This window comes from Dichotomopilus funicola, assembly GCF_033296635.1.
Source record: "Dichotomopilus funicola strain CBS 141.50 unplaced genomic scaffold C8A04scaffold_10, whole genome shotgun sequence".
Lineage (NCBI taxonomy): Eukaryota > Fungi > Ascomycota > Sordariomycetes > Sordariales > Chaetomiaceae > Dichotomopilus > Dichotomopilus funicola.
The window spans coordinates 384,798-409,219 of NW_026944031.1; the positions used below are offsets into that span (position 1 = coordinate 384,798).

The window sequence follows — 24,422 nt, forward strand, 5'->3', positions numbered from 1 at the left end:
GGCTTCTCACTGAACGATATCGAATTTGAACTTTTGAAGTACCGGTTGTCTCAGACGACAGACACATGTCCGCCACGAAACGCATCGTCGTCTTCGGCGGCAACGGCTTCCTCGGTTCCCGAATCTGCCGCGCCGCCGTCTCCCGCAAGTGGGACGTCACCTCCGTCAGGTATCTCTCTTCCTCTTTCTCCTCCCTAACCCCCATCACCAACTCACAGCTCACTCACACAAAAACTATACACAGCCGCTCCGGCCCTCCCCACTGGCCCACTCCCCCATCCTGGTCCACCTCCGTCTCCTGGGAACGCGCCGACATCTTCCGGCCCTCCCAATGGATCTCCCTCCTGCACAACGCCGACTACGTCGTGCACAGTCTTGGAATCCTTCTCGAGGCAGACTACAAGGGCGTGGTATCCGGCCGTGAGTCCCCGCTGGCGGGACTCCGCAGGGCGTTTGATCCGGCGAAGGGGTATGCGGTGGGCGGGGACGCGGTGGGGAATCCGTTGAGGAGAGTTCGGAGGGAGGTCGAACGAACTACTGGGGGGACGCAAAGAGATGAAGCTACGGGAGAAGGGGGGGAAGGGGAGGAAGGGCCGGCGCCGACGGGGGCACAACTCACCTACGAAATGATGAACCGGGATAGTACCATTCTCCTAGCCAAAGAAGCCGCCAAGCAGGGCGTGGCCGCCTTCGGCTTCATCTCCGCCGCCGCCGGCGCACCAATGCTCCCAAGCCGATACATCAACACCAAACGCGAAGCCGAAGCCATCGTGGCGCGGGAGTTCCCCGGCATGCGCAGCGTGTTCTACCGGGCGCCGCTGATGTATGACCCGTCGCGGAGTGTGACGATGGGGGTTGCGGCTTTGGCGACGGCGGGGTCGGTGGTGGATGGGATGGTGGGCGGGGGGTTGGGGAAGGTGTTGGGGTCGATGGTGACGAGGCCGATGAAGGCGGATGCGGTTGCTGATGCGGTGGTGGAGGGGTTGGAGGATGAGGGGGTGAGGGGGGCGGTGGAGGTACAGGAGTTGGAACGGTTGGCGGAACGGGGGTGGAGGAGGACGATGTTGTAGGTATATGGTGAATCAGGCTGGTGGTGAAGGGGGTGTGTATGTTAGGGTGTATATTATCATTGTGGAAAACAATCCCTTGTCATCAACACACTTGTATGTCCTCTATCAACTATACGAGTGCCGGTTCCCATTTCAGTTCAACCCAGCAATCCAACAATTAAACGCCTCGCTGCATGACATTCCTAAACTAACTAACGAACGTGGATTCCCTGATTCCTAGACCATAGTCCCCCGCTCAAAGCTCTCCCGAATCTCCGCCGTATACTTATTATAAAACCTCGCCAGCTTCTGGTTAAACTGCTTATTCTTCTCATTAATATACGTCACATCCCCTCCATCCTCCCCATTCTTCGCCATCCTCTCCTTCCTCCTCCTCAACGACGCCTCCTCGGCCTTCCTCAAATCCGCCACCAACCGATCCACCGCCGCCTTCTCCGGCTTATGCTGCGTAAAAGCAGCCGTCGACTCGGCCGTACTAAAAAACGACCCGTCCCGATCGACCGCAATCATCTCCCCGTCCTCCGTCTCCACAATATCCAACGTCCCCGCCGCCGCCGCTTTTTCTATGGCAGCCATCTTCTCCCTGGTATACCTTTCCAGATCGGGATTCCCCATATTCCTTAACTGCCGCTTATACGCCTTTTCACTCTCCCTCGCATAATCCTTAAACGCCGTATCGTCGCGGTGGGCTTCGCGCTTACGCGTGCGCTTGTCCCACCGCTCGCTCTCTTCGATGGTCCAGTCCCAGGCGCGCTTGCGCTCGAAGTCTTCGCCGGCGTCTTCGGTGTCGGCTTTGAGGAGTTTGTGGGAGGCGATGGCGTGTTTGCGGTTCAGGGCGGTCAGTTGGGAGGGGTCGGTGGCGAGGCGTTGGGATTCTTTGGTGGCTTCTTGGAGGTTTTGGTGCGAGGAGGCTTTGGCGCGGGCTTGTAGGGCGCGGAAGCGGGCGAGGCGGTCTTGGGCTGTCGCGGCTGGCGCTGCTTCGGGTTCGGGGTCGGGCTCGGGAGCGGGGGCAGGAGCAGAGGTGGAGGTAGAGGCAGAGGGTTCGGAATTTGATGGCGGTGGTGATGGTTCTTTTTCGGTGGGCTGCTCGACCGCTGGTTCTTCGACGGTCGCTGTTGTTTCGGTGGCTTCAGTCTCGACGGCTGGTTCTGGCACGGTCTGTGCAGCGCCGGAGCGGGTGGTCTTTCTCTTCTTTGACGGCGGCATGGTGATTGTTGGGTTCGGAATTGATGGGGTGGTCGGAGAATTGGTTGTTGCGATGTGTTGGATAGGATTGTTGGCTGTTGCTGGTTTTATGGTTGAACTGGTCAAGGTTCTCGGTAGCAGCAAGGCAACAACTGCTTTGGATTACTATGTACTTTGGCAAAATAGTTTACCGTACGGTACGGTACGGTACGATACATTGCTCACCTGCCCACATCACATCCCACATTCCACCATCACTTCACCAACTCATAATTACCCATCAAACAAACACCAGGCGAACAACCCAAGTATTTAATCCGAGGCACCAACTCAAAAAACTACATGCACATGTCACTCTATTCCGGCCACAACTACGCCTGAGCGGCACCAGACGATGGCGACCGACTCCCCTCTTACGTTACGTACCGAATTCTTTCAACAAGTGCGTCCGCCCACCTTCCCCCCCCCCCATTCCCATCTCTCCCATCTCCATCCACACCTCACTAACAATCCCAGCTAAAAACCCACTGCGTCCCCCTCTCCCGCCTCATCCTTGCCCCCAAAGATGTCCCCACAGACTTCAAACTCGTCCTCCACCACCTCTCCTCCCTAACCACCCTCTGGACGATCCAATCCACCCACAACCCCACAATCCTCGACTCCAACATCGCCTCCTACGTCTTCTTCCCGCTCTCCCACTTACTCCAAGACCGGGAGCGATACCCGGTGCGGGTGGTGGAGGAGGTGCTGAGGTTGGTGCGGGTGTTGGTGAAGGATGGGTGGAAGGGGGGGATTGAGGGGGGGTTGTGGAGGCAGTTGGTGCTTTTGATGGGGTTGCTGATTGGTGGTTCTGGGGGGGTGACGGGGAAGAGGGAGAGGGAGAGGGAGATGTCGGAGGAGGGGATGGTGGAGGGGTTTAGGACGTTGGGGGTTTTGTTGGGGGTTGTTGGGCCGGGGCAGTTGGAGGGGATGCAGACGCAAACGCAGACGGAGCAGGCAGGCGGGGAGAATAACAAGACAAAGCTGGCGCTCGCACAGGCGGTGGCGGTGATTCTGGACGGGATAACGGAAAGCGATGTGGTGCAGGTGCAGGTCGAGGCGGCCGAGTGTTTGTGGACGATGTTTTCGACAATCAAGGACCGATCTGTGCTGGCTCAGTTCTTTCCGGGGACCGTGTCTGCGCTGGCAAAGTTGCTGTCTCCGCCGCAAGCGAATCGGACACAGAAACGGTTGCTTACCAGAGGTCTGGAGATTCTGCAGCTTGTTCTCACTGCTGTTTTGGGGGATCTAGGTGTCAGGTCACTGCTTAAACAACTTGAGACCATCAAGGAAAGCGAGAAAACATCCCCCGCAGATCGGGATGTAACATCCGAGGTTTCTAGCCTAGGAGGAGAACCACTGACAGCATCATGGCTGCGAGCCACAGCAGCCCAAGTCAAGATCGCACTCGCAGCCGTGCTCAAACTCCGCGCCCACGACTCGGACGACGTCCAATCCGCCCTCCACAAACTCTGCATCACCCTCCTCGACGAATGCCACGCCTCGTTGGCCGACTGCCGGATCATCCTCGTCGAAACAGCCATGATGCTTGAAGACCCAGACGCCAACAATACCACCAATAACCAACCACAACTACAAACCAGCCTCCAAGACCTCATCACCATCTACCCCTCGCTCACCAACCCCGTCCAATCCGCCCTCTACACCTGGGTCACCGGCCTGCCGCGCGTCATGCAAGCCAGCGACGAGCGGGTCAAGCAGCTGGCTGTGCGGAGTATTCTCCGGGGTACCAAACTCGCTGCGGCGTTGCAGATGGACTCATCGACGCTGGACGATGCGCTGGGGGCTTCGTTAAGGGATAGTATTGTTACACTCGTCAGGGGGGGGAAGCCAGTGCGGATTGTGGATGATGGGGTGGACGTTTCTTCGTCTATGAGTGGGGGTGCGTTGGTAGTGGGGAATTGGTCGGGAGAAGGGGGGAAGTCGGTGTATGCGCCTGTGTTGTTGGACGCAGAAGGGCAAAAGACAACAAGGGAGGAAATCGGGTCGTTGATCGCCAACACCGGGTCTGCGGCGCAGCAGGTCACAATCGCGATGGCCATGCTGGGACATGTGCGGGACTCTGAGGGGGTCGAGCAGATTGCGTCGTTTTGGCTAGCCTTCCAACTCATCAAGGCGACGTACTCGCAGTCCGCCGACATGGACGAGATGTTTGATCTCTCGTCGCTGGAGGAGTCGCGGCACCAGGAGGATGCGTTTCGAGAGCTGTACGACTTTTCGGCGTCGGTGTTGGCCGCACATTCGGACTCGGTGGCTGCTGACTGGCGGTTGGAGGCTGTTGCGCTCGAGGTGGCTGCTTTTGCGGCGGCGAGGATGAAGGTGGATTTCCAGCCTGAGCTTATCGATGTGCTGTACCCTGTGACGACTTTTCTGGGGTCGGGCATACCGCAGCTGCGGAAACACGCCATTATGACGCTGGATATTGTGGCTGCGTCTTGTGGGTATGCCAGTGTCTCGGATTTGATTGTGGAAAACGCGGATTACATGGTCAACTCCATCTCGCTGCGGCTCAATACCTTTGATATCTCGCCGGCGTCTACCAAGGTTTTGACTATGGTCATACGCCTGACGGGGCCGCGTCTGATTCCGTATCTGGACGATGTCGTGGCTGCCATCTTTGCGGCGCTTGATAATTATCACGGGTATCCGGTTTTCGTGGAGAGTTTGTTCGCTGTGCTGAGCGAGGTGGTCACGCAGGGCGTCAAGTCGGATGAGCTGCTTCTCGAGGGTACTCGGAGCAAAAAGGGGATTGATCACCGGAAGCAAGCTCCAACATCTCAAGGGATCCCGGGGATCCTCCAGACCCTAATCGCCCGACTTGATCGAGCGGCTCGCTCGGCACAAGAACGAGACCAACAAGCTGCTACTCTGGCATCACATCCCCATCCTCAAAAACCCTGGGGTCCGCCCAAAGACCAAGCCGCTTCCCTCCTCGACAAACTCACCAATCCCGAGGCTGACCCTGACCAAGAAAACCAAGAGGACCAAAACCAAGAAGTCCAAGACCAAGAAGTCGAACCCCCCAAACCCCCAACCCACCACCTGCTCACCAAAATCCTCTCCCTAACCCAAAACCACCTCACAACCCCCTCCCCCACCCTCCGCAAATCCCTCCTCCACCTCATCACCACCGTCTCTCCGGCCCTCTCCCGCGACGAAGACGCTTTTCTCCCCTTAGTCCACGCCGTCTGGCCTGTAGCGATCACTAGACTGTGGGATCGCGAGCCGTATGTGGCTGTGGCTGCGTGCGAGGCGTTGGGGGGGCTTTGTGAGGGGGCGGGGGACTTTTTGGGGGGGAGATGGAGGGGGGTTTGGTGGGATGGTGAGAAGTCAGGGTCAAAGTCACAGTCGCAGTCGGTAAGGGGGTGGATGAGGGGGGTTAGGGAAGGTGTGAGGAGGGGGAATAAGGGTAAGATGGGGGAGAAGTCTGGGTATGGGAACGGGATACGGGCTGGGACTGGGAGGGGGTTGGTGGGTGATGAGATTGTGATACCCGGTTTACACCACGACAACAACGATCTCGAACACACACCCATAACCCTATCAACAACAACCACCTCAACCCCACCAATAACCCTAACCCTAACCCAGCACACAACACACTCCTCAACAACACACTCCTCAGACCCAAACACATACATCCGCCCTTTCACCCAACCCTCCCAACTCTGGACCGCCGCCCTGCACCTACTAACATCCATCGCCACCTATGTGAGGTTGGAAGACGACATGTTCGACGACATTCTCGATCTCGTGGCTGACGTCCTGCCGCAGCAGCCGGCGCTGAGGAGGGCGTTGGAAGCGGTGAATGCGGATGCGGTTTGGTTGGTTTTGTATGAGAGGGGGATGGGGGAGATTATAAGGGAGAGGCCGGTCTGGGAGGAGGAGGGGGGTGATAGGGAGGGAGAGGGGGGGTTGGAGTTTGTTAGTTTGAAGGAGGTGGTTGTTGTTTAGGTTGAGGAGGTGCATGACGGAACGAGTGTGGGTATCTTGCACAACTGCTGGATATGAGGATTGGGCCAATGTAAATAAACCTTTGCTACACAAAAACCAGCCAACACAAGTACTCACCAACTAAACCTCCACCGTCGACCCAATCGGCCCAAACCGGATATTCGACCAGATCACCTTGCTAGAGACCATCAGTCAGTCTGTACTTTCGCCACAACTTCTGACAGCAGATAGATACGTACGCCGCTGGATTTGTGTTCTCGACCACCTGTGGGTCACTATCTTCTGCTGGGAGGCAGTCTCCTCTTGCTGCGCCGGGGAGGTCGGCGCTTGCGTCGGTTGGGTAGATGGAGTCCAACCAGAGGTTCCAGGCGAAGTGCTAATGATGTTAGCTGCTATGTAGACACAGGCATAAATAAGATAAAAAACAAGGAGAAAGAAACAGGGAGAGAAATAACAGAAACAAAAGAAAAAAAACGTACATCATCCCCAATACCCAAACTCAACACCATCGGCTGGTCGAGCAACTGCTCGGCCACCGCATCCCATCCCCCATTCTCCAGCATATTATCCCGCTCCCCAAACACGACCCGCTGCGCCTCGCACATGTCGGCCGACAGCCCGGATTTTGTTGGTAGACCCTCCCACGTCGGCGCCGGGACCTCGAATGTCTGCCCGTCTTGGATCAGGAACTGCGTGATGCGCTCTGCCGTCCAGCGGGTGACCACTCTGTTTCTGTCAGTACGTCTTCAGACATATAAATACCAAACCAGATGGGGAAAGGGGGGAGAAAGAGACCAACGTACGTAAACACCCTCCCCGTATCAACCTCCCCCCCAACGCCATAAAACCCCCTCCCCCCCATCCTGTACGGATTCCACCCACACCCCCAAAAATCACACTTCTCCCCCCTCTCCCCCTCATAATAATCACACTGTTCCGCCCCCTCACAAACCCTCACCGTCCCGCCGTCCACCTGCCCTCCCCCATCACCCCCTTTTGGTACAGGGGGACAAACATGCGCCGACATACTAAACGAATGCGCATTCCCATCCCACACCCGAAACTGCCCACAACACGCTCCATACCGGCCTGTGCCGCCGACCGGGTCGGTGGAAGAGGGAAGCCAGTCGTCGAAGTTGGCGTGGGAGCCGATGAAGTGCTGGGAGCGAGGGCAGGTCGCGTCGCAGTAGCCTGTTCCGTAGAACGCGTTGGCTGTGGGCTCTTCTTCTTCTGTTTCGTTGGGATCTGAGGAGGAGCTTGAGGAAGAGGAGGGAAAGGGGATACGGCCGTCAGCGGGCATGCGGACAAAGGACAACGCGCCGTTGATGCCGCATGCGACGGTGGACAGGTCGACGTCGAAGGCGAGTTCCGAGTCGCGGAGGGTGAAGGTTTGGTAGCGGGCTTGCGAGTAATCCGGTTCTGGATCTGTAGACGAAGAAGACTCGGGCTCCAGCAAAAACAGCCGCGACCCAATATTATACGCATAATCAAAATTCACCCTAAACCTCAACGATATCGCATCTTCCCCCCCATCCCCTCTACTCTCTAGTCCCCCCCTCGAAAACGTCTCAACCCCATAAACCTTCCCATACTCCGCCCCCTCAATAGCGCACGTCTCCGTACAATTCGCCGCGCTATCACACACCGTCTCGTCCCAGGTGTTGCCCCAGAAACAGCTCATGGAGCTATTGACGCGGTGTAGCCAGCGGTAGTTGGCGTCGAGGGTGACGGCGCCGGGGACGGGAGTGCATTGGTTCGGGGCGGTGCAGTGTGTCCAGCGGAGGGGGGGGTGGGTTTCGGGTTGGTAGAGGCCGATTTTTTGGGGGTGGGTGGGGGGTGGGTAGAGGAGGAGGGGGAGGATTGGGAGGAGGAAGTGATAATACATTATGAGATGCGTGGGATATTAACGCTGGGAAGCGTGGTGATGTTGGAACCAGAGATGGTATCAACGGGGGGCTTGTTGGACTCAGTCAATCACCAAGAACAAGACTCGGTAGGTACTCTTCTGCTTATAATTACTCTTCCTTCGTACAATAGACGCGAGGTTCGTGTGCTGTCAAGACAATTAGGCTATAATTAATTCAACGGTGTCTTGCTTGGCAGACAACTCTCTGCCACTCTCCTACAGAGGGCTGAACAATGCGAGAGAGTGCGAGAAAGTACCACCTCGCTAGTCCGGTGGAAGCTCAGGTTCCGAGAAAACAAAGTTATTGGGGTACAACGTCCTGTCTTGTGACTTTTTGTTGCAACCTGTGATGCATTGGGACGAATTTGGACACTGGTGGTCTTATTTTTGGAAGGGGGTGATGGTCACTTGAATTTGTCATGGAGAATTATCATTTTCAATCATGTTCCCCTGCATGGTAGTTCAAAGTTGATTTTTATTTTCAACCCATTTTTGTAGTGACTTTAAGCAATAGTTGACACTACCTACCTACACCGGATACCATATAACCATAATTACATGGGCACTCAACATAATCAAAGTAGGACCTCGAACTTGACTCGTCTGAGGAAATGATCTTTGGGATATTCATTTTTCTCTCACTTCTAGACTTGATTAAGGTAACAACTTCCGCGTATCAAACTGGGCTCGCCTAGCATTCAAGTTCGCACAACGACTTACACAGGCACATTAGATTCTTTCTTCTTCCTCATGTTGTTGGCATTGTGTTTAGAGTTCTTGGTAGTATTCCTGTTATTTCAGTTCGCTTTCTTGGGCTAAGATATGAGAAAAAATGAAAAGAGAAAAAAAGGGGAAAGCAGAACCTGAGATGATATAGTCAAAGACGCCGTCCCGTTCTTGGGCTCCTCCGTTCCTTATCTCCTTTTCTCTTTCGGCGCTAATACGAGGACACAGCGGGATGATAGAGTAAGGCACCTTCGAGCAGCCGGAAACCGAGTAGCCAAGGGGCGAACTGGAAGTCCCACAGCCCGAAACGCCAACAATGGCCGAGAGTTGCCCACGCCTGTCTAATCATACCGTGCATCTCTCTCGAATTCGCGATCCTTCGGCTTCACCCTGACCATCCCAGTGCCCGAGGGTCAGATCGCAGGACGTCGTTGCCTCCAGAGCTCCCTCCAGAGCTGTTCCGGGCTCGCGTCAAATCATTCGACGAACTGTCCAGTGTCGGCCCTTAGCTGGGAAGCAATTCTTGAACTTCGAAGCCGAGAGCGCCATACCCAAGCGCTGACAGCGAGCGACGGAGTTGTATCGTTGGACGAGCTCAAGACGAGAACCCATCCCTGTGAGGAGTACCAGCGCCATAACAAGCGCGCTCGCTGTGTTTAAATGCGGACGAAGACCTGGCAAAACGCATGGAGAGCTAAATGGTATCGACTATCGACACGAGGGGCGATCGCGCAAGAGGACCCAAGTGGGCTTTCTTGCCACCACGCTTGCCACCACGCGATCCTTTTGGACCAAAACGCCGGCAGTGGAGGACCAGACCGACGGGTGTGCGTGGTCTCGGAGGCATTTGCTGTTGAGCTGGACCCCGGGCCGCAGAACGCTGTATGCAGCTTCGTCCGGTGTTTGGAGGCCCGCTAGGTTTAGGGTTTCAAGACGCCCGGACCAGTAACGTAGGCATGTCCGCTCTGGCAGCCCCAACGGGCGAACGCCAGGGTTCGTCGTGATGACCCTCGCGTCGAAGATGTGGCGATGTTCTGAAGGATCCGTGACTCGTCTTCTAGGAAGCACCGACGCGGTCATTGGCCTAGCCAGCCTATTCCCAGAGTGCAACGCACTCACATCCGCCGCTCATACCGCCACCATCAAGTGCCCAGCACAGACGAGTCCTTCCAACAGCGGCTACAAACGCCCCCTAACTAGGGCGGTGGTGAGTTTACATATCAACGCCAGGGGCTGGGCCGAGGCGAATTACCCAAGAACAAAACAAAACGAGCACGGGTTTGTTCTCTTCTGTTTCCGCTTTGAAAAGAAAACAGACGCAGTTATCTCCTCGCTATTCTTTCAAAAAGAAACCACAAAGCTAGGTATCTCTGCTCCAGTAACTTCTTACTTCCGTTCAGAGTCTCTGGGTTTCATGGTAATTCTGACGTCTTCTTCTCTAGTACTGGTATCACACTTCTATCCCCTTTCCCTGAGTTTATGGAACAACCGTTTTCGGGTTCAACAAATACGCCCACAGCACTCTCGGTCGTGGAACCAGAGTACGGAAGAGTCGTACAGTGATATTGCAGCGATGGAGCCGGGCGTCTGCTGTGCGACTTGTTGTGCTGTGTGAGTGAAGTCTATAATTGAATTGATTAAGTGATAAAGTCTTGAATCTACATCAACACCTAGTCGATGTATGGACTTCTCTTTCAGGTTGTTTGTCTAATTCCGGTAATCGTCCGCCACCGCGCTAGTTACATTCGTAGTGTTTCAGAACTTGTGTGCTGCTCTTGGTGTGTTGCTGTCTCTTGTGTTGTTGTCTCTTGTGTTGTTGTCTCTTGTGTTGTTGTCTCTTGTGTTTTGTCTCTGTGAAACACCATCTGGAGTCGGGAAACAGTGAATTTAGAGTTCCGCTGTTTTCTCTCTTTTTCTCACTTGCTGTCCTACCTTTCTTACGGAGTAGCATGGTCTCATTTGGGTAGTTCCCGCATCTCACCCTGGGTTGAAGGCTTGAACGTGCATATCTGTGCAGTTCAGCTCCCATCTTCGCAGGGCGGACCGCATTTACCGAGAGGAAAAGAGCCAAAGCTGCATCCACTGCCCGAGCTCAATGCGTTGATTATGAACTCGAATAGTGGTTTATAAAGTCAAAATCGTGTAACAAATGTGTCCCAGCGAAATACCGGGATTACCTGGTTCCTCCGTTACAGTAGCGTGCTGCGCAGTCGGGACCAGAAGGGTCACCTCGGTCGCCCGTTCGCCTGACTGGGTAATATATACTATGTAGTAGTAAGCAAGCCTCGATTATTTTGGCGGGGTACTGCGTCTGCCACGCCGAACCGGCCATGCGTGGTCATGAAGGATGACGATCCCAGAGAATTCGAGCGGGGTCCTTCCAAGGAAGGTTTGGAGTCCGAGCAAAAGAAGAAGGGACCGAACAAAACGGGTGGAAAAGAGAGAGGGGCCCGCCCGTGGAAAAGAAGGAGGTACGAAGTAAGCTGAAGGGAAAAAAAATTAAGGGTGACCTCCGACTGGGCATACCACACCACACCACACCCACAAAATTCTGAACAAGGTTTTGAACTAGTCCAACCACCCGAGCGGCCCGCTCGAAACAAGCTTGAGCCAAACGCCCTAGTCCCTGTTCCTGCTGCCCAGCGATCTCCACCGGACAACTCAAAACATTGCACGGCACGCTGTTTGTCCACTCACCGAATAACAGGTTCCCCAAACCCCCGCTTTCAGCTGGCCGCAGCAGCGCCTTCGCCATTTTTCAGATGTTGGCCAGCCAAGCTGATTTGCACCTTCCCCTCAAGACGGTTCCAAACAGCAGCTCCCACGATCTGATCTGAGAAACAAGTCCCGTCCTGTTTCTCCTGCTCCGGCCTTGTCCCCTCTTGGCTCTGCACGTGGGCGGCGCCATCCCGACCCGACCTGGCCAATCAAGTCATGGTTCAAAGAAATGAGACCACCAGGCTGCTGTGGTAACATTGTCTTGTCTTCGGCTTTTTGGGAAGGAACGGAGGGGGGGTTGGAGGGAAGGGATGGGAGAATTGAGGCAAAACTCCGGCCGGTCAAATAGAGCACACCATCTCGGCCGAATCTGAATTCGATATCTGACCACCTACCTATCTTTCTCGCCGTGGCGCGAAGGAATGTTAGGTGGGAGTATTTGGATGGGATGAAAAGATGTGTGGGGGTTGGTCGTCTGAACCTTGTCACCTTCTAATAGATGATTATGCCCGAGAACGGCCAGCAACGCTCCCGGGTATAGCGACGGAACGTGGTAATGTACTGTGTAGGTATGAGGACCAAAGGGCTGATAAGATAGCGGGTTAACCGCTGCATCACACATTCATTACACAGGAAGGAGGGACCCTTTCGGTAGACCGAGAACTGCAGCCACCTGCCATTGACCAACTCGTCCGACGCACATCCCCCCAAGGTGCTTCCCCAGTCACCTTCCTCTTCACCGGCCCCCACCACCAGTGTGTGTTCCGCGACACACACCTCATCTCGCCCGGTGCTTCATGCAGTTGGCTTGGCCCCGGTTCACCATTGGGACGTTGTGTGCGTCAAAAGTTCCGCCCTCGCTTTTTAATTTTGCCTTTCTAGACAAGCCCCCGTCAATGGGAGCTTATTATTTCTGGAATCTGCAGCGTGATCGGTTGCTATTGTTGCACCCGGCCACGCAGTCGACCCGGGATCTATTCAAGGGATGTCCTTCTGTGGAATGACCTGAAGGGCCGTCGCCTCCGCAGGCGGCCTTCCTGAACCCATGTACATACATGTGCCCGGGCACTAGAGCGAATGGCGTGACACACACTCCCCCGCTGCAGCTGCGTGTTGTATCCATGCCGGTGAGGGTGGTCGACCTCCCTGCCTGGGCCATGCGGTCCGTTTCCCCAGCCTTGGTAGCGGTTATGAACCGGGCCGGTTTATAAGTCCCGGCTGCCTCGGTGCATCTCTGGCAGGCTGAGTTCCGGGCCCTTCTCGCTCTCTTTACCGCGGGAAGTGACACACCTAATTACGGCCGACACTCGACGGACTCGAACGACGACCCGACGAAACGGATCGGAGTGAACATCCACATGGCGGCCGAAGACGAGAAGGTTCCTAGCAAGGAGGTTCTCTCTTCCGGGAGCAACGATGATAGCCCCCCCCAGGATGAGGAAGCCAGCGTGGGCGGCGGAGTGCTGAAGCAAGACCTTCGCAACCGGCACATGCAAATGATCGCTATTGGTAGGGCCAGCGCCCGGAAGAGTATGGGAACGAGCGGGTCTTGTGGCTAACGACGGGATCTGGTGTAGGTGGTGCTATTGGGGCTGGTCTCTTCGTCGGTACTGGTGGTGCCTTGTCGAAAGGCGGGCCGGCATCTGTGGTTAGTGCCTTGAAACTTGAGGTTGGCTCATACAACGCTCGCTCACTCAACGCAGGTTATTTGCTACCTCATCGTCGGCATCATGTTGCTCTTCACCTGCCAAGCGCTCGCTGAGCTGGCTGTGCTGTATCCCGTCAATGGCGCCTTTTACTCATACGTTGTGCGCTTCATTGATCCATCATGGCAAGTTGCTGCCCTTATTAGTGGTCACGTCGTTAGCTTCACCGTCCAAGGGTGCCCGAACTAACAGACCGGATAGGGGTTTCGCGGTTGGCTGGGAGTACACGATCTCATGGCTCTGCCTCCTCCCTTTCGAGCTTATCGCGGCTTGCATCACCATTGAATACTGGCGAGAAGACATCAGCATGGGCGTCTGGGTCACCATGTTTCTGGTCACGTTGTGTTTGATCCAGCTATTTGGTGTTCGGGGCTATGGCGAGGTTGAGTTCATCCTGAGCATGGTCAAGGTCGCGGCGTGCCTGGGCTTCATCATTCTCGGCATCGTCATCAACGTTGGCGGCGTCGGCGACCAGGGCTATCTCGGCGCCAAGTACTGGCATGATCCCGGAGCTTTTCGGAACGGGTTCAACGGATTCGCGGGCGTGTTCGTCATTGCTTCCTTCTCCTTTGGCGGTGCAGAGCTGGTCGGATTGGCCGCCGCCGAAAGCGAAAACCCGCTCAAGGCGATCCCGAAGGCGTCAAGGCAGGTGTTCTGGCGCATCGCTTTGTTCTACATCGTCAATCTCTTCATCGTCGGCTTGATCATGCGGTCCGACGACAACCGGCTGCTCAACTCATCGGGGGCCAACACCAAGGCGTCCCCTTTCGTCTTGGCCATCCAGGATGCTGGGATCCAGGTGCTGCCATCCATCATGAACGCTGTTATCACCGTTGCTGTCGTTAGCGTTGCCAACTCGTGCGCCTTTGCGTCGACTCGTACCATGCAGGCTCTCGCGCTGCAGGGGATGGCCCCTCGCTTCCTCGCCTACATCGACAAGCAAGGCCGGCCAGTATGGTGCGTGGTGGTGCAACTGGTCTTTGGACTCTTGGCTTATATTGGCCTCGCCTCGAGCGGCACCACCGTTTTCAACTGGCTTCTCGCCATCTCCGGCCTCTCGTCATTCTTCGTCTGGGGCAGCATCTGCCTGACACATATCCGCTTCCGGTATGTGTGGAAGGCCCGCGGTTACAGCCTCGATCAGATCCCGTATCGGCCCGGCGCTGGTGTCCTGGGCAGCTGGATTGGTCTCTTTCTCAACATCGTGTGTCTGATCGCCAGCTTCTACAGCGCTCTTTATGTAAGTCGTCGGCCAGTCAGATTTGTTTTCACTTCTCCCATCCCATGAAACGTCCAGAACTAACGGCCCGTCCAATTGCTAGCCCGATCCCAACTCGTCTCCCGATCCCCAGACGTTTTTCCAGGGTTACCTCGCGGCCCCGATTGTGATAATTTTATACCTGGGGTGGAAGATCCGCACACGGGAATGGAGGTTGTGGATCCCGGCCGAGGAGATCGATCTCACTACGGACCTGCGACTTCACGTCCCGTCGGAAGACGATGAGAAACCAGAGCTGAGCGGATGGAAGAATTTGCCCAAGCGCATCTGGCGCGGGTTGTTTTAGACATGGTCGGTATCTGCCATGCTGGATATAGTGGTGCCATATTTTCTGGGGCCGGTTCCGAACGATTGTTTGATGGTAGAACGTGGGACATACCTGAGGACTTCACCAAGTAGAGTAGATACCCAGGGCAATCGCGTTGCTTAATGCTGCACAAGGTTATGATGTACTGCCATTGCCAACAAATTGTGAAATTTATTCTGACCTCTCGTGATAAGTCCTGGTGATGTGCTGGTAGAGCGGAGGAAGAGATGTTCACCGAAGACGGAACCATATTCAGGAGGGGTTGAAGCCATGGAGGCGCCCCAAACGCCCCAAATGCACCTGATTTAGGAATCGGCTTGTATGACCATTTTTATTTCATTTTTATGCGAGTTTCCCTTTATCTTTGTTGCCCCAGGTCAAACGTCGCTTCCCTTTCATTTCGGTCGTGTTCACCAGTGGGGCCGATCCCCCAACTGACACACCCCGCCAAGGTTCACCGCCAGCTGGCCCCACTTGCCGAGCACAGGGAGTCGGGCGGTGGGCGAAGTGGGTTCTGGGGTCAGTGATGCTGTGCTGGTCGCTGGCTGGTACCTGGCATGGACGTCCAACCTCGAAACTCAGCCTTTTTGGCCCGAGACTTTCTTCGTTCGTCATCCCGCATCCCGCATTCCGCCTCCGGAGCCTGCTTAGGTTCTTCCCTCCGACCGAATCGTGTTTTGCTCTGCCTGGCGCCGCGATTGCTTCCGGCCATGCATCCTGTATCGTAGCCGGCTCTCTCCACACGACGACGCTCCTTTTCCGATGACCTGAGCTACACCACTTCCCCGACTCCGCCCCAAGTACCTTGACTGTCTGCCCGCTTTCGATCGTCGCTAAGGTTTTGGTTTCTCGCCCTCCCCTTATTATTTACCTCGTCCCGTCCTTCGGTTTGTTTCCTGCAGGCTCGCGTTGTTGCCTAGTCGCCTATTCGCACACCCGCCCACGTTAAACTCTCCGTATCTCGCCACTCCCTCTCGATCTTGAATTATACCGAACCTCGCACCGAACCTCGACCGAGTCTACATCTCCCGAAGGTCCGCCCGCAAGCTTTTCCGCGGATGGCGTCGTACGGCCATGCGGCGCCCCCCACGGCGCCCCGGCCCGCAAATTACGGCGCTGCCTACGCGGGCCCCGCGCCCGTGGCCGCTGGTGGCGCCCCAGCCGGCACCTTTTCCCCCGGCACCAAGATCCAGGTCGGGAACCACCGCGTGGTGATCCAGAAATACCTCTCCGAAGGCGGGTTTGCCCATGTCTACCTGGTCAAACTGCCGTCCCCCGTCAACGGGACCAACGAGGCCGTGCTGAAGCGGGTGGCCGTTCCGGATAAGGAGTCGCTGCGGGGGATGCGCACCGAGGTGGAGACTATGAAGAGGCTCAAGGGACACCGCGCTATTGTGACTTATATCGACTCGCATGCTTCGGAGCTGCGTGGGGGCGGTTATGAGGTTTTCTTGCTGATGGAGTTTTGCAACGGTGGTGGGCTGATCGACTTTATGAATACACGCCTGCAGCACCGCCTGACGGAGCCCGAGATCTTGCACATCTTTGCTGATGTTGCTGAGGGGGTTGCATGCATGCATTACCTCCGACCGTCGCTGCTGCATCGCGATTTGAAGGTTGAGAACGTACTGATCACGGTGACCGGGTCCACGAGAAAGTTCAAGCTTTGCGACTTTGGGTCTGCTGCGGCCCCGCGGCCTGCGCCCACGACTCCGGCCGAATGCCGCGCCACGGACGAGGACGTGCAAAAACATACCACGATGCAATACAGGAGCCCGGAGATGGTGGATGTTTATCGGAAGTTGCCTATCGACGAAAAATCGGATATTTGGGCGCTTGGTGTGTTGTTGTACAAGCTGTGCTACTACACTACACCGTTTGAAGAGCAGGGCCAGCTTGCGATTCTGAACGCGAGCTACAGGTTTCCGAGTCACCCTGTCTTTTCTGACAGGTTAAAGGGACTTATTGGTACGTTCTGAGTGGGGGATGTCGATAATACTTGGTTGCTGACGATGGCACATGCAGCTTGGATGTTGCGCGAGAGCCCACAGGCTAGACCCAATATCTACCAGGTTCTTCGGGAAGCTTGCGCAATGCAAAACCGGGAGCCGCCGGTGAAAGATGTGAGCTCCCTATGGAATGGCCGCCCTACTGGGACTGTACTGACACTTCCTTCACAGATTTACTCGAGCAAGGCACCGGCAGATGCTCACCGACGCGACCAACCCCTGCCCGACCCTCACGCAGCGAAATCCCCCCCGACCGTCGGCGCTGTCTTTTCGCCTCAGATAACCCAACAGCAGCAAGTCATACCCGAGGTCGAGCGCATGAGGCGGGGTAGAGTGCCGTCGCAGCAGCAGCAGCCACATAAGCCCTCGCCGTCGCCGGGCGCGATCACGGACGGGGACCCTTTTGCGGCGCTCGATGCGCGGGCTGGGATCAAGGGCGGAGACGAGCTGTCGTCAAAATTCCCAACCCTCGACCAGTTCTCGCTTCTCCATGACAAAGGACAGAAGTTTGAATTTGATGATTTCGCTCCCAACTCTCCACAGCTACCGAAGCCCGTATCCCAGGGAGCGGCCCAAAGAGTGGCGGACGAGGCCATCCAGACGAAACCTTCCCCGGCTTCGGCGCCGACTGTGACGGCTCCAAGACAGCCGACGGGCTTGGGGGCCCAACAGCCGGTCATGTCTCCGCCCCTTAAATCCGCCACGGCTCCTCCCCCTAGACAACCCGAAGTTAGCCGTGCATCGACCATCATCTCCAACACTCCCGAGCTGAAGGCGCTCGCGTCACCGACTCCCCAGGAACGCCCCAAGCCAGTCATGGTGTCCATTGGAACCATGACATCACCATCACTAGACCAAGGGACTCCGTATCAGATCCACCGTTTCCCGCCTAACGACCGTAATCGTGCGGCTAGCGTCCCCCGGCCGCCTGCAACAGGCCCGAACCCTCCGCATCTGGGCGAGACTGGGGCTACACGGACACCCTCCTACCAAGGCGTGCCCCCCCAGCAAGCGCCACATGTGAGGTACCCATCCTCATCACGACCGTCGCTGGAAGGTGGCCGGCCGAACTTGGATCAGTTGGATCCCACAGGGCAACGGTCGCGGCTGGTTGCGAGACCGCGGCCCGTCAGCACCCACATGGAGTCTAACCTCGACTTCTTGCGGGAACAAGAGTCCAGGTCCAAGTCCCCCGCTTTGCCGTCGCCAAGGCGTTCGTTGGAAAAGAGTCAACCCCCAAGCCCAGACGAGGATTCGGGCAACATCGAGTCGAACGTCGACTTCCTCCGCTCTATGGAGGATGCGGATCCAAGGAAGAAAGAGAAACATCACACCAAGCGCGGCAGCCTTTCGTCTCTTGGCGCTGGCACCAAGAACATCCTCGCGGGCAAGTTTGGCGATGCCTTCAAGCGCTTCGAAGGGAATGCCGCGCCCCCCGCCCCAGCACGCACTCCTTCCCCGCTAAAAGAGCTCGACCGCCACGACCGCCACAATCTCACGCCCATCGCCGGCTCGGAAGCCCTCGACGGACGCAGCGACGATGGCCAATCCCCGACCTGGGACGAGATGACCCCGGAAATGCGCCGCGAGGAAGAAGCCCGTATGCTCGCGCAGGAGGAAGCCCGAGTCGCAGCCGCCCAGGCCGAGTACCGCCAACGCGTAGGCCAACGCACAGGCGGGGGCAGCAGCGGCGGTGGTGCCGGCGGCGGCGGCCCGCCCGTTCCGCCGCCCAAGAGCATCGGGGGCGTCTCGCGTGTGGCTTCGATCCAGAACAAAGTCCAGAGTTTGATCGATGAGAGCAACCGCTCGTCAACCACGGTTCCGCGCACCGCGCAGGGCTATGGCCATTACTCGGACGCCGCGGCCGTTTCTTCGAATCCCTCTCCTACCTCTGCGAAGCCGGGGAACGATGGCGGGAAGCCGGTTGTGCCGCGGAAAACGGTTGGTGGGCAACTTACTGGGAGCCAACAACAACAGCAGCAACAGCAGCAACAACGCGGTCCACCGGCTCCTACCGGTGCCGGCAGCCCAGTCGTCGATCCCTCCATAACAGGCCGAACCTCAACCCCCGCGTTCACAGGTGGAAACCGGCCCGCAGCCCCTCCCAAACCAACCCATCTCAACAAACCGCTAACCACCGGCGGAGGCGTAGGCGCTCGACCACCATCGCCCATAAAACACCAACCCTCCTTCACCAACCCCATCCCGCGGACCAGCAGCAGCAGCAGCAGCAGCGGGATCGCGGCCGGGAAGATCCGGGGGTCTGCTGCTGCCGCGGCTGCTGGGGGTGCTGGGAGTGAGAGCACAGAGGCACTGTTGGCGGTGGATTTGCCTGGCGGGGGTGGGTCTGCGTTGTTGAATATGACGGCGGCGGAGAAGGATGATTATATAAATGATTTCCAGAAGCGGTTTCCGAGTTTGGGGGCGATTGAGATGGTGGAGAGGGATTTGGCTGCTGAGGAGGGTCGGAGGTAAATTCCTCTCTCTCTGGTTTACATGTGTGTGGTGTGCCTCCGCTTGCGGGTCTTGGAGAGATGGGAGATGGCTTGGTTTGGATAGAAGGTTGGATTTCCATGGGGTTGGAAGGATGGTTGGGTGGGTGGTTATTACAGGAGGAAGGGATAATAGAGAGGACGTGGTTGATTGGGTAATGAGATGGATGAGAAAAGCAAGCAGAAAGCAGCCTTTGCATCAGGAATAGAAGAGGGGGGAGATGTGCCAGCATGGCAGAATGAAATTCATTAGATGCCGTCTGTGCCTGTGTCACTGGCCTAGAAAGGCGTTGCTGTTATTTTTGCTGTCGTCGTCATTACCTACTGTCGCCTGAGGTATGGTGTTGGGGAACCAACCACTCGATCCGGCAAGGCATTTCCAAGGAGACTAGGCAGGGTTAGGGTTAATCGAAATCCTGAGTGGGGTCAGGAGAAGACAATGTCCCCGTCGTCTGAGTGTGGACTGCGGACTGCGGACTGCTTAGGAGTGAGTCGCGCATCCAGAACGGCTCTTAGGCCCGCTGAAAGGAGTACCTCGGGCACTTGCAGGTTCTAACAATTCATCCCTGCTTTTGACGGTTTCCTCCAATTGGTCTTCCGAGCTAACACCTCACCAAGCCGTGGAGGTCGTGGAGACGTCCACGGTTCAACTCTAAACGTCACTATTGTATGCAGTATCCGATGGCCAGTATCTGATGGCTGCACGCTAATACGGCGGAACGTCAGGAAGCTGGTAATCGGGCTCCCTCCCTCGCCCACCGCCCCGATCAAAGTCGGTCCGGTCGACACACTTCGGCCTCCAAAACTCCCGCGTCTCTTCGTCGGTCAACCTGGGATTGCTCCCCGCATAGATGCCACCCTGCGGTAAACCGGGGGCGTAAACAACCGGCCACGCCGGGATAGCACAGAGCTCCTTTTCACGGAAGAAGTTAGCGGGCCATCATGGCCATCATGCTGGGGGGTTATAGGTATGGAACGGGACCATTTTCGGCCGGCAGACGCAATACTTACACTCGGGCCACACTGCCTCTCGCATTGCGTCCACGTGTCCCATCCCATCCAGTTCAAAACTTCAGTGGTTTGCTGGCGGTACTCGTTGATCTCGTCCAAGAGAGACGCGTCCCGGGCCGTGATCCTGAATTTGGTGGATTTGTTGTTGGCCAGATACTTGCTGGTGTGCCCCTCGCTCCACTCGAACAGGTCCCATTCCCAGGTGCAGAGCTTCTTCAGCACGGTTTCCACTACGTGATAAAGCAGTCTCTCTGACCGCGCCAGGGTGCTGGGGTCAAGTAGCATCGTGTGCATGGATGAGCATCGGGTGATGGCCAGCTCCTTCGGTGTGCTGGAGCTGTACTCCACGTACGCGGAAAGAACAGCGTGGGAGAGCTCGTGAACTCGGGTGACGATGGCGTTTTGCTCTTGCTCGGTCTCGCGGTTCCATTCGAAAACCGCAGCAATCTCTCTTGCCCGTGTTCCATGCTGGGCCTGGATAACTGCGAACATGGCATGCCAATCGATACCCGAGCATCCGGCTCCTACCGACAAAGACGGTGATGATGATGAGGCCATATCCTCCTTGAGCCACGCACGGACAAGCTTGACATCGTCCTCGTCAATCTCCAGCAGTCGATGCCCCCGCCGCAAGCCCCATCCGTTTTCGTACGTCTGATTGCCGACGATCCCGCCGTGATGAGCGTCTGCCAGGCTTGACAACGCCGGATCATAGAACGACACCATTCTACACAGATCGAGCTTGATTCGCGGCTCCGGGATCTCGTAATGCCAACTAGCGCTCCGGAGCCATTCAAACGAGCCCTGCTCAGCGAACACGTTCCCGTAGCCCCGAGGCGGCTGGCGGTTCGGATCATGCGGCAACGACGTGTTCTCAGCCTCCGGGTTCGGGACCGAGTTATTGGTGGCGAAGAGGGCGCGGACCTTCGACGCATCAAAATCGCAGATGAGGACTTCGAAGCCTGCGTTCATGCGCACGATGCCGTCTATCCCGAGATCGGCCGCCAGGCGACAGAGGTCGAACTTGCGCTGATCTTCGTCGTACACGAGATTGTAAGGCGGATAGAGTGGGACGTGCCTTTGGAGGACTGCCATTTGCGAATCGAGCGTGCCTGCGGACGTGAGAGTCGCCGACTGGCCGTCAAAGTAGATGATGTTGAGGGGGCGCGTGGTGCTGTAGACATCGAGTATGGAGTGGCCCGAGCCGCCGTAAATGCCCACTGACATTTCCCTGGATATGAAGCTTGCTCAATATTGAAGCTCGAAAGGTGCCGAGTCGTGACGAAGGGTTAAAACTCACGCGTCGAAGGCGAAGAAGGTTGGCTTTGACGGACGGCTGGCTCGTTGCCTGGCATGGTACAGAGCCGTGTTGGCGGGGACTACGCCGGCAACGATGGAGTGGCCATTGGGGGCGTAGGAGTTGGGCCACTGCTTGAGGAGACCTTGGATAGAGTCGAAAATGAAAGGCGCAACCGCGCTGACATCCGTTGCAGCGTGGGACGGTTTAACTTGTATGTGGAGCGGTGGCGGATGCCAGGAAGATATATGCGGCGCCCAGAGGAGGGAAGCCGCCCCCAAGATAATCACGCAGAGGAGAAAAAGATGATGGATATGGCTCCTGGTACGGTCGCGGGTTATGGTTGGCGCCGACATGGTCGTAGAAGCGCGGCGCTTGCCAGGAGGGCCTTTGGCGAGGACCTTCGCAGGCGAGAAGAATAAGGGCCGTTGAAACTAGAGCCACTGTGTTGCTGAGTAGGGGACACGAGCGGAAACCCGACATGCATGTGTAAACATGGAAGCCGGCGGACGCGGTGTTGCTGGCTTGGATGGAGAAGATGAGGTTGGTTGTTGTTTGTTCGAACTTGGTTTGCTCCAACATGCCTCCTTCCCCAACAGAATCAACCGCCCGGGACGAGACCCGGGAGACATCCTAATCAGCAATTAGTGATCCCTCGGGATCCGGGGGAGATTGGGCGGGTGTAACTTCACAAATTATGGAGGCTTGTTAACGAGGCACACTAAGTCGGAGTCGGCCGAGCATCCATGCTCAGACGTCCATTACACTACCCACACACCCAGAGTGTATTTTCCCTCACCTTAGCTCGTGTAAGTACCTATTAGGCAATGCCCATAGTACATGCTCAATTCTTCCGCGGTCCACGGGAAAGTGGGGACAGGGGTCCAACACCCTGGCCCAAACCTGAACCCTCGCCGCGGGCGTTCTGCGCCGTGACTGTCGCCCCACTCGGACGGAAGTGGGATAGCCGGGCAAGCTGGGCCCACCACACCACCACCGCCACCACTGGGCAGCCTTGCCAGTCCCCCGGGCCAACCAACCACCGAACGACCACCCATGACGAATAGTCTGTAAACCTGGTCCGGCCTGTTTAACCTACAGCTTGGACAACTCCGATGTCGATTTCCTGGCTGTCGTAAACTGAACGGTAATGTGCAAGATCTAATGTCGAGTGCGTGGTCGCATTAGCGCTCCTGACCAGTAACAACAGGCTAGGTAACAGCGATTGACAGCTGGTTGAGACTTGACCTGAGACTCAAAGCTCCCGTCCAGTTGACGGTGAAGGGAACGAGGCCGACAGGCTGCCACAACGTGAAACAGGTGCCAAGTGGGGGGATCTCTGAACTGCCGTCCGCACGTACCTCGACGCCAGCTTCTGCAATGGTCCGGCTGCTGGCTTCATTGCAGGCCGCAAACAGCCAGATCCTATCCGTTTTCTCGCGGAGCATCGCCAGAGACTGCATGGTGGACTACGTGCGCGAATGTCAGTGGACTGGGACTCAGCGGTCTGTCACTGTTCCAGCAGATTCAGCTCAACGACCACGTTATGCGGCATACATTGTACTCACCCGGGGAATTCTGGAGCCAACAACTCCCCAGTCCGCCCTGTGTGACTTGGGCGGCGGTGCGGGTTGCATATGCCCTAAACCGCCCTTGTTCATGTTTTTTTCACACCACTAACAGCACGTACAGCGACCGCCAGATAACCGCCAGATGTCAGCAATGAGCACAAAGGGACCCCCGCCACCCCATGGAGAAAACAAGACTTGCCTGGGCCAGCTCTTCCTCCTCCTCCACCGTTTGCGGCCTCGGAATCATATGCAAGCCGCCGTCGAATCCCGCTGTGCCAGGATCCAGTTTTGACACAAAGATCAAGCACTCGAACGGCTGCCCATCATCTCGGTCGGGTTGGTCACCGTCTAACCCCCAGCTCCCAGTTCTTGCGAAAAAGCTCCATGCAATAGCAAACTCGATCGAGTTGGTCCAGTATACGGCGGGCCTGGGCGAGAAGTAACTACTGGACCGCGAGAATCGAATCGACGGGCCCCAGCGGGCGAACGAACGGATGACTTCGGGGCTGACAGGCTCCCCACACCCGTGGAAAAGGTAGGGCGGCGTCGCTACCGGAGTCGCTACCGGAGTCGCTACCGGAGTCGCTACCGGAGTCGCTACCGGAGGGCCTCCTTGTGCGTCTGTCACGGGCCTGTCGAGTTGGTCGATATATGGTGCTAGTGGACTCCCCGCCGTGCGTAGCTGGAGGCCCCCCCGAAGTTCCAAGGACCGAACGGGCACGGCCAGCTCGGGTATGCCCTCTAGGCGGTACGATTCCTCTACGTCGTGCAGAGAGATGAGGCGCCTGGGAGGTGGCGGTCCTGGCAGCCACCAGCGTCGAGACTTTCCGGGATCCATCCGCGGGGCAAAATTGAGTGACTACCTACCTTAGGTAACGATGGGCAGCAGTACGGTACGGATGCAGGTTGGTGGACAACTACTGGCCTCCCACATCAGGCCCCGATCAATATATGGACATTTGCTGACCAGACCCGCAGGCCATGGTCCCCCTTCGAGTGGTTAACTCCCAAGACAAATCCTCAAAGGAGTGCTTCAGTACACCTGCGTTTAAACTGCCACCCGTAACTCGTCCGTCGGCAAAGCGCGGGGTGAAGCCGGTGAACCGTTCCGTCCCCCATCTACGTCGTTTT

At 56.8% G+C, this 24,422-nt stretch overlaps 8 protein-coding genes across 8 annotated transcripts; 4 read left to right on the plus strand and 4 right to left on the minus strand.

The window, feature by feature from the left end:
- Positions 1-65: 65 nt before the first annotated feature.
- Positions 66-1,070, plus strand: C8A04DRAFT_35198 (uncharacterized protein; the record flags this gene model as incomplete). The annotated part of the gene is made up of 2 exons (XM_062783077.1): positions 66-169; positions 245-1,070. The coding sequence occupies 2 exons, from the start codon at positions 66-68 to the stop codon at positions 1,068-1,070; spliced, it is 930 nt and encodes a 309-aa protein (XP_062639589.1).
- A 216-nt stretch (positions 1,071-1,286) lies between these two features.
- C8A04DRAFT_26039 (SYF2 splicing factor-domain-containing protein) lies at positions 1,287-2,276 on the minus strand (the record flags this gene model as incomplete). The annotated part of the gene is made up of 1 exon (XM_062779779.1): positions 1,287-2,276. One exon carries the CDS (start codon positions 2,274-2,276, stop codon positions 1,287-1,289), a length of 990 nt encoding a protein of 329 aa, XP_062639590.1.
- Positions 2,277-2,649: 373 nt separating this feature from the next.
- On the plus strand, positions 2,650-6,269 carry C8A04DRAFT_9989 (armadillo-type protein; the record flags this gene model as incomplete). Its single annotated transcript, XM_062785711.1, has 3 exons — positions 2,650-2,697; positions 2,772-5,801; positions 5,907-6,269. 3 exons carry the CDS (start codon positions 2,650-2,652, stop codon positions 6,267-6,269), a joined length of 3,441 nt encoding a protein of 1,146 aa, XP_062639591.1.
- Positions 6,270-6,389: 120 nt separating this feature from the next.
- On the minus strand, positions 6,390-8,154 carry C8A04DRAFT_9965 (Exoglucanase 1; the record flags this gene model as incomplete). The annotated part of the gene is made up of 5 exons (XM_062785697.1): positions 6,390-6,443; positions 6,505-6,645; positions 6,749-6,995; positions 7,073-7,499; positions 7,554-8,154. 5 exons carry the CDS (start codon positions 8,152-8,154, stop codon positions 6,390-6,392), a joined length of 1,470 nt encoding a protein of 489 aa, XP_062639592.1.
- Positions 8,155-12,977: 4,823 nt separating this feature from the next.
- On the plus strand, positions 12,978-14,890 carry C8A04DRAFT_26042 (amino-acid permease inda1; the record flags this gene model as incomplete). Its single annotated transcript, XM_062779780.1, has 5 exons — positions 12,978-13,128; positions 13,197-13,267; positions 13,323-13,450; positions 13,527-14,565; positions 14,648-14,890. 5 exons carry the CDS (start codon positions 12,978-12,980, stop codon positions 14,888-14,890), a joined length of 1,632 nt encoding a protein of 543 aa, XP_062639593.1.
- Positions 14,891-15,969: 1,079 nt separating this feature from the next.
- Positions 15,970-19,395, plus strand: C8A04DRAFT_35204 (uncharacterized protein; the record flags this gene model as incomplete). Its single annotated transcript, XM_062783079.1, has 2 exons — positions 15,970-16,879; positions 16,937-19,395. 2 exons carry the CDS (start codon positions 15,970-15,972, stop codon positions 19,393-19,395), a joined length of 3,369 nt encoding a protein of 1,122 aa, XP_062639594.1.
- Positions 19,396-20,118: 723 nt separating this feature from the next.
- C8A04DRAFT_35205 (uncharacterized protein) lies at positions 20,119-22,076 on the minus strand (the record flags this gene model as incomplete). The annotated part of the gene is made up of 3 exons (XM_062783080.1): positions 20,119-20,325; positions 20,424-21,654; positions 21,724-22,076. 3 exons carry the CDS (start codon positions 22,074-22,076, stop codon positions 20,119-20,121), a joined length of 1,791 nt encoding a protein of 596 aa, XP_062639595.1.
- Positions 22,077-22,931: 855 nt separating this feature from the next.
- C8A04DRAFT_10035 (uncharacterized protein) lies at positions 22,932-24,129 on the minus strand (the record flags this gene model as incomplete). The annotated part of the gene is made up of 3 exons (XM_062776442.1): positions 22,932-23,189; positions 23,289-23,396; positions 23,482-24,129. 3 exons carry the CDS (start codon positions 24,127-24,129, stop codon positions 22,932-22,934), a joined length of 1,014 nt encoding a protein of 337 aa, XP_062639596.1.
- Positions 24,130-24,422: the final 293 nt, after the last annotated feature.